This window comes from Cervus elaphus, chromosome 12, assembly GCF_910594005.1.
Source record: "Cervus elaphus chromosome 12, mCerEla1.1, whole genome shotgun sequence".
Lineage (NCBI taxonomy): Eukaryota > Metazoa > Chordata > Mammalia > Artiodactyla > Cervidae > Cervus > Cervus elaphus.
In genome coordinates, this window is record NC_057826.1 from 42,070,717 (window position 1) to 42,086,660 (window position 15,944).

A 15,944-nucleotide genomic window follows, 5' to 3' on the forward strand; every position below is an offset into this window, starting at 1 on the left:
GAGAATGAGTAAAATAATCATCAGTATCTTTAAGTTCAGTTCAATCGCTCAGTTGGGTCCAACTCTTTGCGACCTCATAAAATAATCATATTTTATAATATAAATCAAGAAAGTAAAGATAGACAAAATGCTAGCTGATGGGGAATATCAGTCACTAAGGGTGAATGGGGCTAATTTAAAACTAGGTTAAAAACTAATTAATGTGAGTCTAAAGGGTGAACACCTTTGTTTCCTATAAGTTTCCTGACTGGGCTATCCCTATTTGATGGACTTGAGTAAAATAAGGTGGAGATAGGGAGGCAGCAAATAATACTGGGGCCATGATATCTCTTATTTTCAGCTCCAAGATACACACAAAATCCAATACATTTTTTCTTTTTCTTTTATTAAAGTATAGTTAATTTACAGTGTTATGTTAGTTTCAAGTGTTCAGCAAAGTGATTCAGTTATATATATATTTTTTCTGATTCTTTTCCATTATAGGTTATTACAAGACCTCAATAATTTCTAATTCCTTCAGAAATAGATACATATAATACTTAATATCATATTAACTTTTCAATGGGCTTCCCAGGTAGCTCAGTGGTAAAGAATCTGCCTGCCAATGCAGGAGATGTGGGTTTCAATCCCTGGGTTGGGAAGATCCCCAAGAGAAGGGAATGGCAACCCATTCTAGTATTCTTGCCTGGGAAATCCCATGGACAGAGGAGCCTGGTGGGCTTCAGTCCATGGGGCCACAAAGAGATGGACATGACTGAGCGACTAAACAACAACAACATTTCAATAATGAACTTTTTTGGAAAGACAGATCAAACTTGGAGGTGGATGACCAATACCTCCTAAAAGCTAATAATCCTGTCAAAACAGAATTTTAAATGCCTCTTCTTTTTTTCAAATTGTAAAAGTAATGAAGACAAAGTCAATGTGAGGATGAACAAGTGGAAACTGAAAGTCACTCATGTTTGGAATGGGGGTTGGGAGGGAGCATGGTCAGGGATAGAGGATGTACACACTGCTGGTCAGCAAGCAACAGCAAGGCCACAGTCTAGAGCCAAAATGGCTGAGTCAGCAAGCTCACCCCGCAGGTCTATTTGGCTTGCAAGGTTCTGCTGCCCTTGGCCTCAAATCTATAAGCTCATTATCCACCCTGACTATTCATACTTCCTATACCTGGCATGGAGGCTTAAGCCAGGTGGGCTCAGAAGGGAGTGTGTGATAAGGTGTAGGTGCAGAACTGAAGCCAGGGCAGTGGGTAAGTAGGAAGGGGGCTGAGGAGAGAAGCCTCATACAGAAGTGTGAACATATACCCATTTGACCCCAAAGTCTGGGCTTATATATTTTTAGGTTGCACATTTAGATTTGTTTCTGTCCCTCCAATTTTTTTTGGAGGGGGATGCAGCTTTAAATAGTGGAAATCTACCACTTATTTTGTGATTTGGGGTAAATAATCTCTGTGGATGTGTATCTTTATCTATAAACTGGGAATAATTCCTGCTTTCTCCATGTCCTGGTTTTGCTCTGAGATCACGTGTATAGGAGATTTCACTCTTCTTATGACTTCACAATTTAATTTTGAATGACTTGGTGGCTGGTGAGGTCGCCAGAAGAGCTGAGAGAGGGTGATGGCAAGGTAACAGTCCAGGTGTAGCTGTGCTGAGTTGGGGTGTCTCCTGGACAGTAAGAAGATGAAGCCCAGATGACTTTGAAGGGCAGGATTCTTGCTCTGGAGAAAGGACCAGGTTAGACCACAGCTTTGGGAACTTTTAGCTTCATGCTGGAAAAATGGGCGGGCTTTTCCAAATGAAAAAGGGCTTCCCTGGTGGCTTAGAGGGTAAAGCGTCCACCTGCAATGTGGGAGACCTAGGTTCAATCCCTGAGCTGGGAAGATACCCTGCAGAAGGAAATGGCAACCCACTCCAGTACTCTTGCCTGGAAAATCCCATGGACGGAGGAGCCTGGGAGGCTGCAGTCCATGGGGTCACAAAGAGTCGGACACAACTGAGCAACTTCACTTTTCCACTTCCCAAATGAAAAGTGGGCAGGCTTTTCCAAATGAAAGTGTATTGTTAGAAAAGAACAAGGCCAAGAGCAAAGCCTTAGGAGACACAGGTAGAAAAAGGTATTAATGAGGGATGGCAGAAGGGGAAATTAGGGATAAAGGGAAAAGGAAGTGGAAGAGGAACCAGAGATCAAACTGCCAACATTCGCTGGATCATAGAGAAAGCAAGGGAATTCCATAAAAACATCTACCTCTGTTTCATTGGCTACACTAAAGCCTTTGACTGTGTGGATCATAACAAACTGTGGAAAGCTCTTAAAGAGATGGGAATACCAGAATCTTACCTGTCTTATCTTACCTGTCCCATCTTAAAGAGATGGAAATACCAGAATCTTACCTGTCTCCTGAGGAATCTGTATGCAGGTCAAGAAGCAACAGTTAGAATCCTGCATGAAACAACTGATTGGTTCAAGACCAAGAAAGAAGTATGACAGGGCTGTCTGCTGTCACCCTGTTTGTTTAACCTATATGCTGAGCACATCATGAGAAATGCCAGACTGGATGAGTTACAAGCTGGAATCAAGATAGGTGGGAGAAACATCAACAACCTCAGATATGCGGATGATGCCAGTGTAATGGCAGAAAGCAAAGAGGAACTAAAGAGCCTCTTGATGAAGGTGAAGAAGGAGAGTGAAAGAGCCGGCTTAAAACTAAATATGAAAAGATAAGATCATGGCATCCAGCCCCATTTCCTCTTCTTGGGCTCTAAAATCACTGTGGATGGTGACTGCACACATGAAATCAGAAGATGATTGCTTCTTGGCAGGAAAGCTGTGACAAACCTAGACAGGGTGTTGAAAAGCAAGGTCTGTATAGTCAAGGCTGTGGTCTTCCCAGTGGTCATGTACAGTTATGAGAGCTGGACTATAAAGAAGGCAGAATGCCAAAGAATTGATGCCTTTGAACTGTGGTGCTGGAGAAGACTCCTCAAAGTCTCTTGGACAGCAAAGAGATCAAACCAGTCAATCTTAAGGGAAATCAACCCTGAATGCTCATTGGAAGGACTGATGCTGAAGCTGAAGCTCCAGTATTTTGGTCATCTGATGTGAACAGTGGACTCATTGCAAAAGTCTCTGATGCTGGGAAAGATTGAGGGCAGGAGGAGAAGAGGGCATCAGAGGATGAGAGGGCTGGATGGCATCACTGATGCAATGGACTTGAACTTAGGCAAACTTCAGGAGATGGTGAGGGACAGGGAGGCCTGGCATGCTGCAGTCCATGGGGTCTCAAACAGTTGGACATGACTGGGCAACTGAACAACAACAACAACAGGGAAAATCAGGATTACATATGATCAGAGAAACCAAAATTTTAAAAAGTCAAGAAAATTCACATTTAATTCCCATCATGTACTGCTTTGGGTGCACTAAAAGTTGACTGTATTAACTTAGCTCTGCTTGCTTTGTTTGACTGAGACTGAATCTATGAATTAAATCTTAAGGGTGAGAGAGAGGCTAACACAGGTGAACAAATTTTCCTCCTTCCTTATAAAGTAAAAAGTCAATCTAAACAAAGAGTAAAAGCATAATTGGAGAACTAGAAACCAATAAATGTATTCCCGAAGCTGGAAGTTATTAAACTCAAAGTAAATTAACCTTTGCAATTGTCGCCATGCATCTATAAAACCTACCAAATTCCTCTTGGGTATTTAAAAAAAATGTAAAAATATTCTTAGGGCTCCATGTAGGGCTCTCCTGACTGGTGAAGTGGGCCCGGTACATGGGAAGGGCCTGGTGTGGGCCTGTGGTGTCTGACTTTTGGGCGCTGTGCTGGGAGGGAGAAAGCTCAGGAGAGGAAAAGGGGAGGAGGATGGCAAGAACACTGTGGAAGGTGTCAAAAGGAGACATGGAAGTGGTCCTTTTGATATCCCAACACCCAGAATAACTCTGATCCTTTTTTAAAATTATATATGTTTTTGCGGAGCAATAGAGCCAGAGTATCTGGCTTCCAGCTCTGGTGCTGATGCTGTCTGGCAGTGTAGCCAATGTTCTTACTAAACATTTCAGAAGCGGGGCTCTTGTTCTCTTACAAAACTTCCTTCCTCTCTAAATAAAGGTCTCTTGCATTTTTTAGGATGGCTTTTGGACTACACTCTTTTGGAAAAGCCCATCTATTCTTGGGACTCAATCTAATTTTCTTCTTTGTACTGTTTTTGCATATTCTATCATGAGCTTGCATTCCTTTGGTTGGAAAATAATGTTACTGAAAAGCAATAAGTAAGAAACCCAAACCCAAGTTGTTCAGCTCAGTATCTCATCATTGTGCTATAGTCTCAACTTTGAGTTTTTTCTTGCCCTTGAGTCCAACTGGTCACCATGTCCTGGTGATTCTATATCTAGAATGATTCTAAATACTGGAGTGCAAAAAATGCCTAAGCGCACTCTCATCGAGGGAACATTTGTTTGGCACCCCTCTTGACGCTGCTTTTCAACCCTCTCTCCTCTCTGTCTCCTCTTCCACCACGTTGCCAGGTCCCTAGACATACACATGGCTGCAGGGTCCTTCCAGGACCTTCTCTCCCTGACAGCTGCTTTGTGCTGCTCTCCTCTTCTTCCCTCCTAAACCAACCCTTACTAGCTCCTGTTTTGGAACCCATGACAGCCCCTCCTTGCCCATGTATTATTAGGCCACTGCAGGAAATGTCTGCAGCTTAAAACTGGGCCTTCTGGAGGTAGAATGTCCTAACCTACCAGTAGGAGCCTGAAGAAGGAACCTTAGCGTCCAAGGGCCCTGTGGGAGCTGGTGGCGGATGTAAAGGAGCCTGGTGGCATCTACTGACCTAATGACAGAGTTTACCACAGTAAAGAGCACCGTGTTTGGAGTTTAGACTGGCTCCATATCCACTGAGAAACTGAACATCCCTGAGCAATTTACTTAACCTCCCCGTTCCTCAGTTTCCTGGCCTATACAATGGGGCTATTTATAGTACCTAATCTATAAGGCCTGTGTAAGTCTTTCAGTTCAGTTCAGTTCAGTCACTCAGTCGTGTCCGACTCTCTGCGACCCCATGAACCGCAGCACGCTAGGCCTCCCTGTCCATCACCAACTCCCGGAGTCCACCCAGACCCATGTCCATTGAGTCAGTATGCCATCCAGCCATCTCATCTTCTGTCATCCCCTTCTCCTCCTGCCCTCAGTCTTTCCCAGCATCAGGGTCTTTTCCAGTGAGTCAGCTCTTCACATGAGTTGGCCAAAGTATTGGAGTTTCAGCTTCAGCATCAGTCCTTCCAATGAACACCCAGGACTGATCTCCTTTAGGATGGACTGGTTGGATCTCCTTGCAGTCCAAGGGACTCTCAAAAGTCTTCTCCAACACCACAGTTCAAAAGCATCTTAAATACCATATAAATAGTTAACCTTGTCTCAAATACATTGTATGTGCTTAGATAATATAAAATTAAGTACAAATTCAAAACATCACTATTATTTTACATTCAGTACCAGCCCTCTGGGACTGGACTCTGGCTGGCAAAGACCATTTCTCATCTTGTTTAGTATGTTTAGTATATGCCACAACTTCTTAAATCTACTTTCTCTACCTTGTGACCTGAACCCCAGTCTTCTCTCCCTGACTTTCTTAATGTCATTCCAAGCAAACCAAGGAACCAGACTCAAGTGTGGTAGGGAAGAGCTGCTGCAGAGGCCTGCCAGGCAGATGGCCCCCTTCACTTCCCTCCCATATTATTCCCCCAAAATCTGGTTATATCTTCCTAGCATAACCCTCAGGCCCCAAATTAGGAATGTGGGATGTGTGTGCTCACCAGAACAACCCTTTACAGAATTTCTTCCTGCACATGAAACTGGATGCCTCTACGATAGAAACATCAACTGCGAGTTTCCATAAAGCTGTGTATCACCAAAATGCTTCCTTTCCAGGCTAGAAAATTTTCTCAGAAAGCATATTTTACTTTCAAGAAGACAATCTAGAAACTAGTGGCTGCTCCTGTGGTTTTTCAGCTGTTTAAACCAGTATTTGGACACCACCAAAGTGTCTCTGTCTCTTTTTTATTTCCTGGAGAACTGAATTACAAAATACTGGTTTCTATTAGGGTGTGTCTAGCACTTTCTTTGCGGCCAAGCCTTCCATTTTTATAGTCTGCACACTAGATTTTCCATGAACAAGCTCAATTTTATTCCCAGGCAATGATGTTTAGGAAATCCAATATGAACATGAAGACTGTTCTAAGGCAGTTTCAGAATTTGTGCTATGCTGTTGCCTAAAAAGAGCACTTCTGATGTATAAAAAATATGTTTTGGGGGCATGTCGTAATATATGTTGGGGAAAAGGGTACTCACTACTCTTTATATTTTCTTAGATTGGGCTATCTCAGAGAACTTATCTGCTAAATTCTTCTTCTCAAGCCTTTATTTCTATACTTGTACAGAGTACAGCCCAAACACCCACCTACACAGGCATTTTACAGTAAGAGTTAGAAGCCAAGTGACTGAAAAACAAAACAAAATTATGTATATAGTGTCTTTACAGAGATTTACATGTGAATTCAGATGGGAGCCAATGGTAACTCTGGAGGAAAATGAACCAATTAAAGAAAAGTGCTAATGGAAAGTGTAACTATAATTTGGTTTTGCTGACAAATAAAAAAGCAGGTGCCATATTTTTAGAGAAAAATAATGTAGAAAATAGCTTTATATTTACATACACATACACATTTTCTCTCCATCTCCAGAAATTTACACATTGGCCACACCACCACAACACCCAGTTTTACATTATGAATATGTCCACCCTCTCCTCCTTTTAGCCCTCTAAGGGGGCCCTACTGGGCTACACCAGGCTTCTCACAGACTCCTTTCTGTCCCACCTTCTCTGTGTCCCTTGGCTCATTCTTCTCCCCATTGAAATCCTTCACTCCTTCAAGGCTATCATCAAGGCCCATCTCCTCCATGAAGCCTTCCCACCAGAACCCCAAACCATTAAGCCCCATGCTCCAAATCTGACACTATTTAAAAAATTTATTTCAATTAATTTATTTGGCTGCACTGGGTCTTAGTTGTGGCATGTGGGATCTAGTTCCCCAACCACGGATTGAATCTGGGCCTTCTGCATTGGGAGTGCAGAGTCTTAGCTACTGGACCACCAGAGAAGTTCCTGAATCCTCCACTATTTATTGCTGATGCTGTCAATTTTACAGATTCATTTTGGATAGGCATTTTCTCTCCCTATGGCTGCAAGTCTCTTGAGGGCAGGGCCACATCTAATTCCATTTCTTTAAAAAAAAAAAAAACCACAAAAACCAAGTTTTATTTAATTTTTGGCCACAACCTATGACATGTGGGATGGATCTTAGTTCCCCTACCAGGGATCCAACCCACACTTCCTCCATTGGAAAGTGGAATTTTAACCACTGGACCACCAGGAAGGTCCCTAATCCCATTTCTGTCTGCTACCATAGTCCCCCCACATACTGAACACAAAACAGATGATGAACCAGTATCTATTGGGTGGTATGGGTTGAACAGCTGGGTGCAGATCTGTGAGATCTAGAATGGCTAGTTTCATCTGGCTATCTAAATTGCTCTAATGAGGTCCAGATAATATTCATAGCTGCCTATAGGCAGGGCTGCTACCCCTCATGAAACATTCCTGGAAAACTATGGAGGCCACCCGTTGTAGATGCCATGGTGTACGACCCAGGTCCCCCTTCAGGAATGAAAGGCCAAGCACTCCATAAGCTGCTGGAAGTGCTGCCTGCAGACAGCTCTCAGCTGAAGGGGACAGCTTTGTCCAAGACGCAGGGATGGCCTGCATCTAATGACTGATCATTATGTCAGGGGATATAAAAGCCTCGTCCCTTAGCTCAGCTCAGTTCTGTAGGGCTTTCCACCTTCAACTTGTTGTTGGGCCTGCTCTGAAGCTCAGCTCCGCCCTCTGCCCAGCCTGGCATCCCTCCCCTCTATTTGTCTTCCCCAGGTATTGATCCCAAGACCCTCTCCCAATACACACTGCATGCTAACCTCCATCTCAGAGTCTGCTTCCTGGAGAACTGACTTATACCAGAATTTGTAGATCCATCCATCTATCCAAGCAGCCAGCCAGCCAGGCAGTAACCTACCACTGTGTTTAGGGCACACAGGTGGTGTTGGTGAGAGGTGATACAGAGGAAAAAGGCCCAGTCTTTACCCTTAGGGAGCCAAGGCCAATACCAGATGTGAGACATGTACAGGAATAACTGTAAAACACACAATGGAAAGTGGCTGGTGTCAAGAGAGAACATATAAACAGAGACGTGGCCAGGATGTAACCTCGGGGCAATGGTGTGAGTCTTCCTGCACTGGCTTAAGCTGTGGCCATCAGTACCTGTGTCCTATCTGCCCATCTGATCCCAAGCCCTCCTAGAGACAGAATGGACTATGTCCTTATATCTCTTTTCATGGCCCCATACTTCCCAACACAGAGTCCCAGATAGTGCAAGTGATCTTAAAACACTGAAGCAAAGCACTGAAGGAAAGCGTTGGCAGTCCTACTTTATAGGACAGGTTTTTGGCTGCCTATCTAGCCTGTTAGTGCAGAGCTCTCAGGAGGCTTCTCAAATTTCTCGTTCATTTACTAGGTCCATAAAACCTTGGAAACATGAAAGCATGAGGCAAGGTCCTGATCCTCAAAGCAGCCCACTGTGTGGATGGGGCCAAAGCCCCTAAAAATGTCCACAAATAAGAATGAGACCTGGGACTATGACTAATAGCCGAGTAGTTCATCATCCCCAGGTGGTGTCCTTGCCCGTGGTTGTGTGGTTGTTCAGTCCGTTAATTGTTAATTTGTCAGGCGACAAAGGTTACTGAATAGCCTCCACAAATAACCCAACAACAAGAATCAACAAACTCCAGAACCTCATGATCCTCCAAAACCAATGTCCCAGCATAATTTACTATGGGTGGGGGGAGGTGTCTGTAAGCAAAACTTTGTTGTTATTCACTCACTAAGTCATTTACCACTCTTTGTGACCCCATGGACTGCAGCATGCCAGGCTTCCCTCTCCTCCACCATCTCCCGGAGCTTGCTCAAATTCATGTCCATTGAGTTGATGATGCCATCCAGCCATCTCGTCCTCTGTCATCCCCTTCTCCTCCTGCCTTTAATCTTTCCTGTCATCAGGGTCTTTCCCTCACTATTAAGCATCTGATGGAAAGAAAGGAAGCGCTGGTGGGGTGGGGAAGCCTGTCTCCTGCATTTCCCTGCCTTAGTCCAACTCAACACGCCAGTCCCCTTCCACTGTCCCTCTCCTTTTACTGCTTTTGTACAATCTGTCACCAACTTCTGTTGTTTGTTTCTCTGAAATGGCATTTGCATCCTTCCTCTTCTGCTTCGCTTAGGGATACCATCCCCTCTGACTGTGTGGTCACACCCTGGTAGCCGAGACTCCAAGCCTAGGCCATCTCCCTACTTCATGTCTGTCAGATGTGGCTTCTGTAAACAGAGCTCTTAGTCAGGGACATCTCTGCTCTGCTATCAGCTCAACTGGGGCTCCTTCAGCGCCATCAGGACCAAGTTATTAAGACCCCCTCTAGTAAGTGGCTCTCCCTACATTCATCTATATTTCCCAGTACACCTTAGTATCCCAGAGGAGGGTATGGCAACCCACTCCAGTATTCTTGCCTGGAGAATCCCACAGACGAGTAGCCTGGCAGGCTACAGTCCGTGGGGTCACAAAGAGTCGGGCGCGACTGAAGCGACTTAGCGCACACACACGCACACCTTAGTATACGCCCTCCACTCCCAGTACTTCCCTGTTTACCTGTGCCTTTGCTCAATGGTGTCTGACTTCTGGAACACCTTATCTCCTCCTGGCTAACTACTGAATCCTACCCACCACTTTGCTACTCTGTCTACCTGGACCAAGCTTAGGACCTAGGGAATGGGAAAGACAGGGAGGGCAACGTCAGAAGCCTGCTGTTTTCCTACTTCTTTTATTATCTTGAGGTTTCCTTACCACATCCCGACTCCATCGCATGGAAATGCTTTTCTGTGGCACCTACCCAGCCACAGGGATGCTCCATCAGTGTGACTGCTCGGCGCTAGCTCTGGGTAGAGGGAGCTTGTCTGTTTCAGCTGGGGTAGACGTCTCAGTTTTACAAGCCAGAAAGGAAAAAAACTGACACTGCTAATGTTTACTCACTTGTTGCTTCTTAGGAAAGACTTTCAGTCTGCTGAGTTAATATACCAAGCTCTAAGATTTCTGAGAGATGGATGGTGGGTTTCTCAAAGGAGAGACTGCCAAGTTGGGTCTCTGGAAAGAATCCAGTGTTCCATAAACGCTGTTTCTTTCCTAATCATAGACAGAACCATAAAACTACAGAGAGGCAAAGGAGAGCTTCAGACAGCAGAATGACATAGAAGCACCATCCTCTGCTTCTTGAAAAATGGAAAATGCAGATTAGGACAGATCTTGTCCACACTCCCCCCTTGACCTTCCGATGCAGGGACTGCTCCATGAGAGAGCAGTAAGGCAGACACTGCAGAGATCTTTGGAAAAGGCTCTTGAAAGGGGTACAGTAAAGACATTTCCTCACTCCTCTGCCAGTTTTTGACCAGGAAAGTTATGAGATGGGCAAAAATGGAGAGCAGACTAGTGACTATCTCCCCTGTCTCCTGTTACCTTGAAGGGAAAAGGTGAACCAGTGTGTGTGGGGATTAACCCCTGTTCTATCGGAAGTGGCATAAAAATGGCTAACCTCTAGGTTAGAAGGTAGACTGGATAAGGTGTTCTCTACTTTGTGCAACTTTCTCCAGAGCTAGAAGAGACAGATGGTGAAAGCAGTAGTTTTGAAGGTACCCGTCTTTATGCCTTGAACTGGAAGATGAGGATGAGAAGAGGTAACTTAAAAATAGCCTCTCCCAAACAAACACATCTGTGTGTGTGTGTGCACATACACATGAGACAGAGTGAAAAGGAGAAAATTCAAAACAAATCTTCTCAGGCAATTACATTAATGTAATAATAATGACAATAATACTAATTGTTTTATACATGTTATAAATGTTTTATACATGTTATAAATGTTTTATACATGTTTTATAAATGTTATAAAATGTTATTCCCATTTTACAGATGGGGAAGTTAACTTGCCCATCAGGTGGCGCTAGTGATAAAGAACCCGCCTGCCAATGCAAGAGATGTAAGAGATACTGGTTAGATCTCTGGGTTGGGAAGAACCCCTGGAGAAGGGAATGGCAACCCACATCAGTATTCTTGCCTGGAGAATCCCATAGACAGAGGAGCCTGGTGGGATATACGGTCCATGGGGTTGCAAAGAGTCGGACACGACTGAAGCAACTTAGAACACATGGGGGTAGAGATTGAGACCCAGGTCTTTCTGATTTCAGAGTCTAAGCTCAGGACTTTAATAAGGTCCATCTTGCAGCAGGGCTTTTCTACAAGTTCAGGAAGGAGAGGGCATTGAGGAGGAAGCAGCCCTCCTCTCAGCTCCCTGTGAGGTGGGTACACACAAATACACACATTAATACTCTAAGATGCCCCACTTCCTCTGCTGTCCTCAGTTACAAACCCACCCAGCTTGCACAGGTCCACAGATGGATGTCATGTTATTTACAGGGACAATGATCACCCCTACGGATAATTTAACCTGTATCTGAAGCTGCAACAGGAGTTTCCTTTTGATAGGATGTAGCCACAGCCAGATGATGAATTAACACTTAGTTTTGAAGGTGTCACGAAGACTTTAAGATTGAAAGTAATGAGTGAGACTGAATGCCATTTAGCAGAATGACTTGTGACATTCAAATAAATGTTCAACTTGTGAGATTCAAGCACACAGAGGAAGAAGGAATGACTGTAGAAAACAGTAAGGCACAAACAAATGGTGACAGCTCATAGAACTGGCTGCCCTATTCTTCACCGGATCCATCCAACCTCGGTAGTCACGGCTCGGCTGCTGTTAGTAGAGGTCTTCCACACAAACAGACATGAACCCCCAGGGATATTCCTTGCTGAGCAGGCTGCAGGGAGAAGCAACCAGACCCTTCAGAACTCTTTTCCTCCCCTGTCATCCAAGTACCAACTCTTCTCAGTGTCTCCTGCCACCCCCCCCTTCTCCCCCCCCTCCTCTTTCTCAGAGCCTCCTTATCCTCCTCCCCTTCTCCATCAACCGACATAAAAGATCTGAGGGTGGGAGCCCGGAGAGCATGTTAGTTCCTGAGATTTTGAGAGAGTAAAGTTTCAGTGTCAATGTATCCACCTCCCCTCCTCCTTCTGAACTCTAGAGATATACTTAGATACACACAGAACACCCACTGGAACTTTTAAATGATGGGAAGAGATCCACAAGCCACCTGTGAAACAAAAGCTTGGTGCTTCATAGTCATGGGAACATACAGGTTGGAGAAGAGCTCATGTTTATTAATCAGGTCCACACATACCTACACAAAGCAGGTGGCCCTTGCACAGAGATAGGAGTCCACACACACAGGCATCTTGACAATGCCACCTTGCTTCTCCTCCATCCTCCTCTCTTCCCACCGAGCTGTAGGTATTTACCACAGCTGCTTTGTGAGGTGCAACAGAAAGGCAGTCACTCCGCCCTTGGCTGTGCCCTGGCTATGATTTATGGGTAAGGCACCTAACCCAGTTCTGGAATATGGAGATAGTAACCACCATGCTAGGTGCTGTGAGGATGAAGGAGAATAATATATGCAGGGCCTTTGGCACAGCTTCTGGTGCTGACTTGCCTGATTCCCGAGCCTGTCTTTCCTACACGCATGCCTGGGCTGATGGTGTCTTCTGACACTTGGTTCCCACCCTGGGGACCCTGTCTGACACTGGTAAGAGTGGGAACTAGTCTGGGACCTCGGATCTGTACCCGAGGACCCCAGCTCTCAGGTCACAGGTCTGCTGACCACGGCCAGCCTGCAGGGCGGCGTGGAGCGCGGGGAGCCACGGGGTACTTGCGAGTGCCATAGGTCTTCTGCCCCTGGACCCGTGGGCGGTGGGTGGAGCGGGCCAGTGGAGGTGGGCAGAGCCCGGTGGTAAGTCGACTCAAGGCTGTGGGTGGCTTTCTCCTGTTGCTCAGTATCAGGAAGAAGCGGGGGAGGACATTCATTTTTTCCTAATTGCTAATTCCACCCATTGCTTCGATTAACTATCGATTGTGAAAAGCTGGCGGCTCCCCTTAAAGGCCAAGCTCGGCCCCCGCGCGCCACCGTGTCTGTCTCCCTGGACCCTTCGTGGGGGACCTCCTCCGCGTGTGCAGGGCAGCGATGGGCCAACGCTTCTGCACCGGCTCATCTAGCAACCTCGGGAATCGCAACCGCGAGCTGTGGTTTGAGTCCTGCCTGGCCACCCGCGGGGGCATTTTCTTCCTCGAGTGTCCTGTCACGCTCTCGGAGCCGGTCATCTGTTCCGCAGCGTCCCTGGAGTCCGGGGTTCGAGGACCCGGCCGGCTCTTGGAAAGTTATTTCAAAAAGCAGATGTGTTGCAACCCTCACTGCAGCAAACTACAGGACACAGATTTCCCGAACCTTGTCACTCCCCCGGCCCAACACCTCCCCACCCCCTGCCCCGGCCCGACGACCCGAGCCCTGCAGCGCGGAAAGCCACCTTCAAACGCACCTACTCTCCCTCCAGCGCCCAAATGCAATGGGGAGAAAACCCCAAAGCAAAGTCAGAGCGCAGAGTCGTCCCAGTCCCGGCCTGGAAAGGATCGGACTGTTGGGGATCGGCCTCCCGCCCGGCAGCTCCGAGAAATACTCGCGATTTCCCGCCCGGGCCTCCCCTCCTCGATGCCCCAGTGTTCCTGGCGGGGCTGCCCCGACTCCTCGTACCTGCGGCGGTCCCAGGCTCGCCCTCGCTCTGCTCGCCGGAATCTGAATCCATGCCGCCGACTGGCGTTCACAGCCGTCCGCCCGTCCCCGGGACACCCGGGGCCGGCGTCCGGACTCAGCCAGCCGCGTCGCACTCCGGCCGGGCAATGCGCGGCGGCCGCGGCAGGGGGCGGCTCGGCAGAGGCCAGCGCGGCCCGCTCTCCGCTCCCCGCGCCCGCCGGCCGGTGCCTGCGCGCGAGGCGAGCGCGGGGCGGAGGGTGGGGCGCGCCGGGAGAGCCGGGAGGAGGGCGGGGAGCCGCGAGCTGGGAGGAGCAGGAGCGTCCGGCGCCCCGCGGGCTCCAGACTGGGGTTAAATACCCGGGGGAGGCGCCGCTCCTCCACCCGCGCTCCGCGTCTGGCACCCGCAGCCCTGGACTTGCGGAGCCGGGCGAGGTCGTGCGAGTTGGCGAGGCTGAGCCCCTTCCCTTGGAGGTGGCCAAGTTTGGAGAATTCTTAAATGAAAAAGCTCCTCTACCCAAGTTGGAAAAGAAGAGGTTCCGAGTGGGAATGCTGGGGCTGCCCGGGTTCTAGTCTGACTTCACAGTTCGGAGATCTTGTTAACTTCTCTGTGCCTATTTCCTCACTTGGAAAATGGGGAAAATGAGGGTTCCCTTTTGTCCCGGATGGTGTGAGGGGAGTATATAAATCATGCGTGCGAGGGGCCAAGAGCAGGGCCTGGCACCTAGAGAGGAAGTAAACAGCGTGCGGCAGGTAAAACTAACGCCGGTGGCTCTTCTCCTGGCGTGGGTGCGGGCGGCCGTGGTCTGGAGCCCTATCTGCGGTCCAAGGCAGGACTCCCCCTCCTGCTGGCCAAGGAGCCAAGCCATTTCCAGGCACAGACTCGGGCAAGAATGGATTTAAAAACCTTTACTTTAACACAGAGTGCTAAACTTCCTCAATACCCTCCTCCTTCCACTTTCTAAAAGGAAAAAAAGAGAGAGCGAGAAGCAGTCTATACTGATTTAGTAACTGAGACTAAACTGGGGGTGAATGCACGGAGCACTAAGGCCTGAGGGGCTCCTTTGTTGTTAACTCCTGATTATCCACGCAGTCTTATTTTCTTCCTGAATTGTCAGCTCCAACACTTACATAACCTTAAGCCGGCTTCTCTACATGTAAAGTGTGGGCAGAGAACAGGGACACACTTTATTGACCTGAGCGAAATGAAATTGGAAAGAGAGAAGTCTGACCAAAAGAGCCATTTATTGTTTCCTGTGTGCTCTCATTTTAATCTCTACAATGACCCTGTGAGGAATTTGAAAAAAATGTTTTGGAGGTCAAAAATGGTTGAAAGTTGGCAGTTTCGAAAAATTTAACTTAAACTGTTATCTCCGTTTTGAGATGTGGAAACAGTCTCTGAGCCTTTGGGCTCAGGCTCAGTATGTGGGTGAGTTGGGCCTTGAAATCTGACCTGATGTCTGAACTTTCTACTGACCGCTAAGATAGTGTCACAAGTGAGTTTGGCCTCTTGACTGCCTGGAGTCTGCCTCTTTCGGAGGAGGTCTGGACTTTTCAGAGTGCAAATATAGTTCTCCTTTGGGTTCTCAGAAAACATTTTCTGGGTGGCAAAACTCATGGACTTAAGCTAGTAAGAGCTGGATGGATTTCCTTGGAAGGGTCTAAAGAACCCTCGCTAGACGTAAGATCTTGGGCAAATGGCTTAACTTCCCTTAGTTTTCTCAGGTGATGGCACCTCCTTCATCGGGTGGTTGTTAGGGAGTGAGTGAAATAATGATTGTGGAAGCTAGTTAGTACCCAATGCCTGGCACACAGTTCATGTTTGATAAATGGAAAGAACATTCTTAGATCTAATGGATCCCATTTAGAAAAACAAAATATTTTAAATCACAATTTTAAGTGAAAAGAAAAAAACTCACAGCAGTCACAGTGATAAAAGTTGATACTCAAAAAACAAATAGCTGGGTCATTTTAAAAGTTTGGCATCATGGCTTTGTAGCCTTAAGGAAAAACAAGGATGATAGCATCAGAGAACAGAGCATATTGGATTGAAAAGTCGTCCAGCTTCCTCTAAGGGCCATGCCTAAATTC

The 15,944-nt window shown here is 46.8% G+C and overlaps 1 protein-coding gene across 1 annotated transcript in view; it reads right to left on the reverse strand.

Annotated features, from left to right (window-relative positions):
- Positions 1-14,163, reverse strand: part of TNFAIP8L3 (TNF alpha induced protein 8 like 3) — a 42,123-nt gene extending 27,960 nt beyond the window's left edge. Inside the window, exon 1 of the mRNA XM_043919247.1 lies at positions 13,857-14,163. Coding sequence (XP_043775182.1) covers positions 13,857-13,908 — 52 coding nt within the window. The 5' untranslated portion in view covers positions 13,909-14,163. The remainder of the gene's footprint in view (positions 1-13,856) is intronic.
- Positions 14,164-15,944: the final 1,781 nt, after the last annotated feature.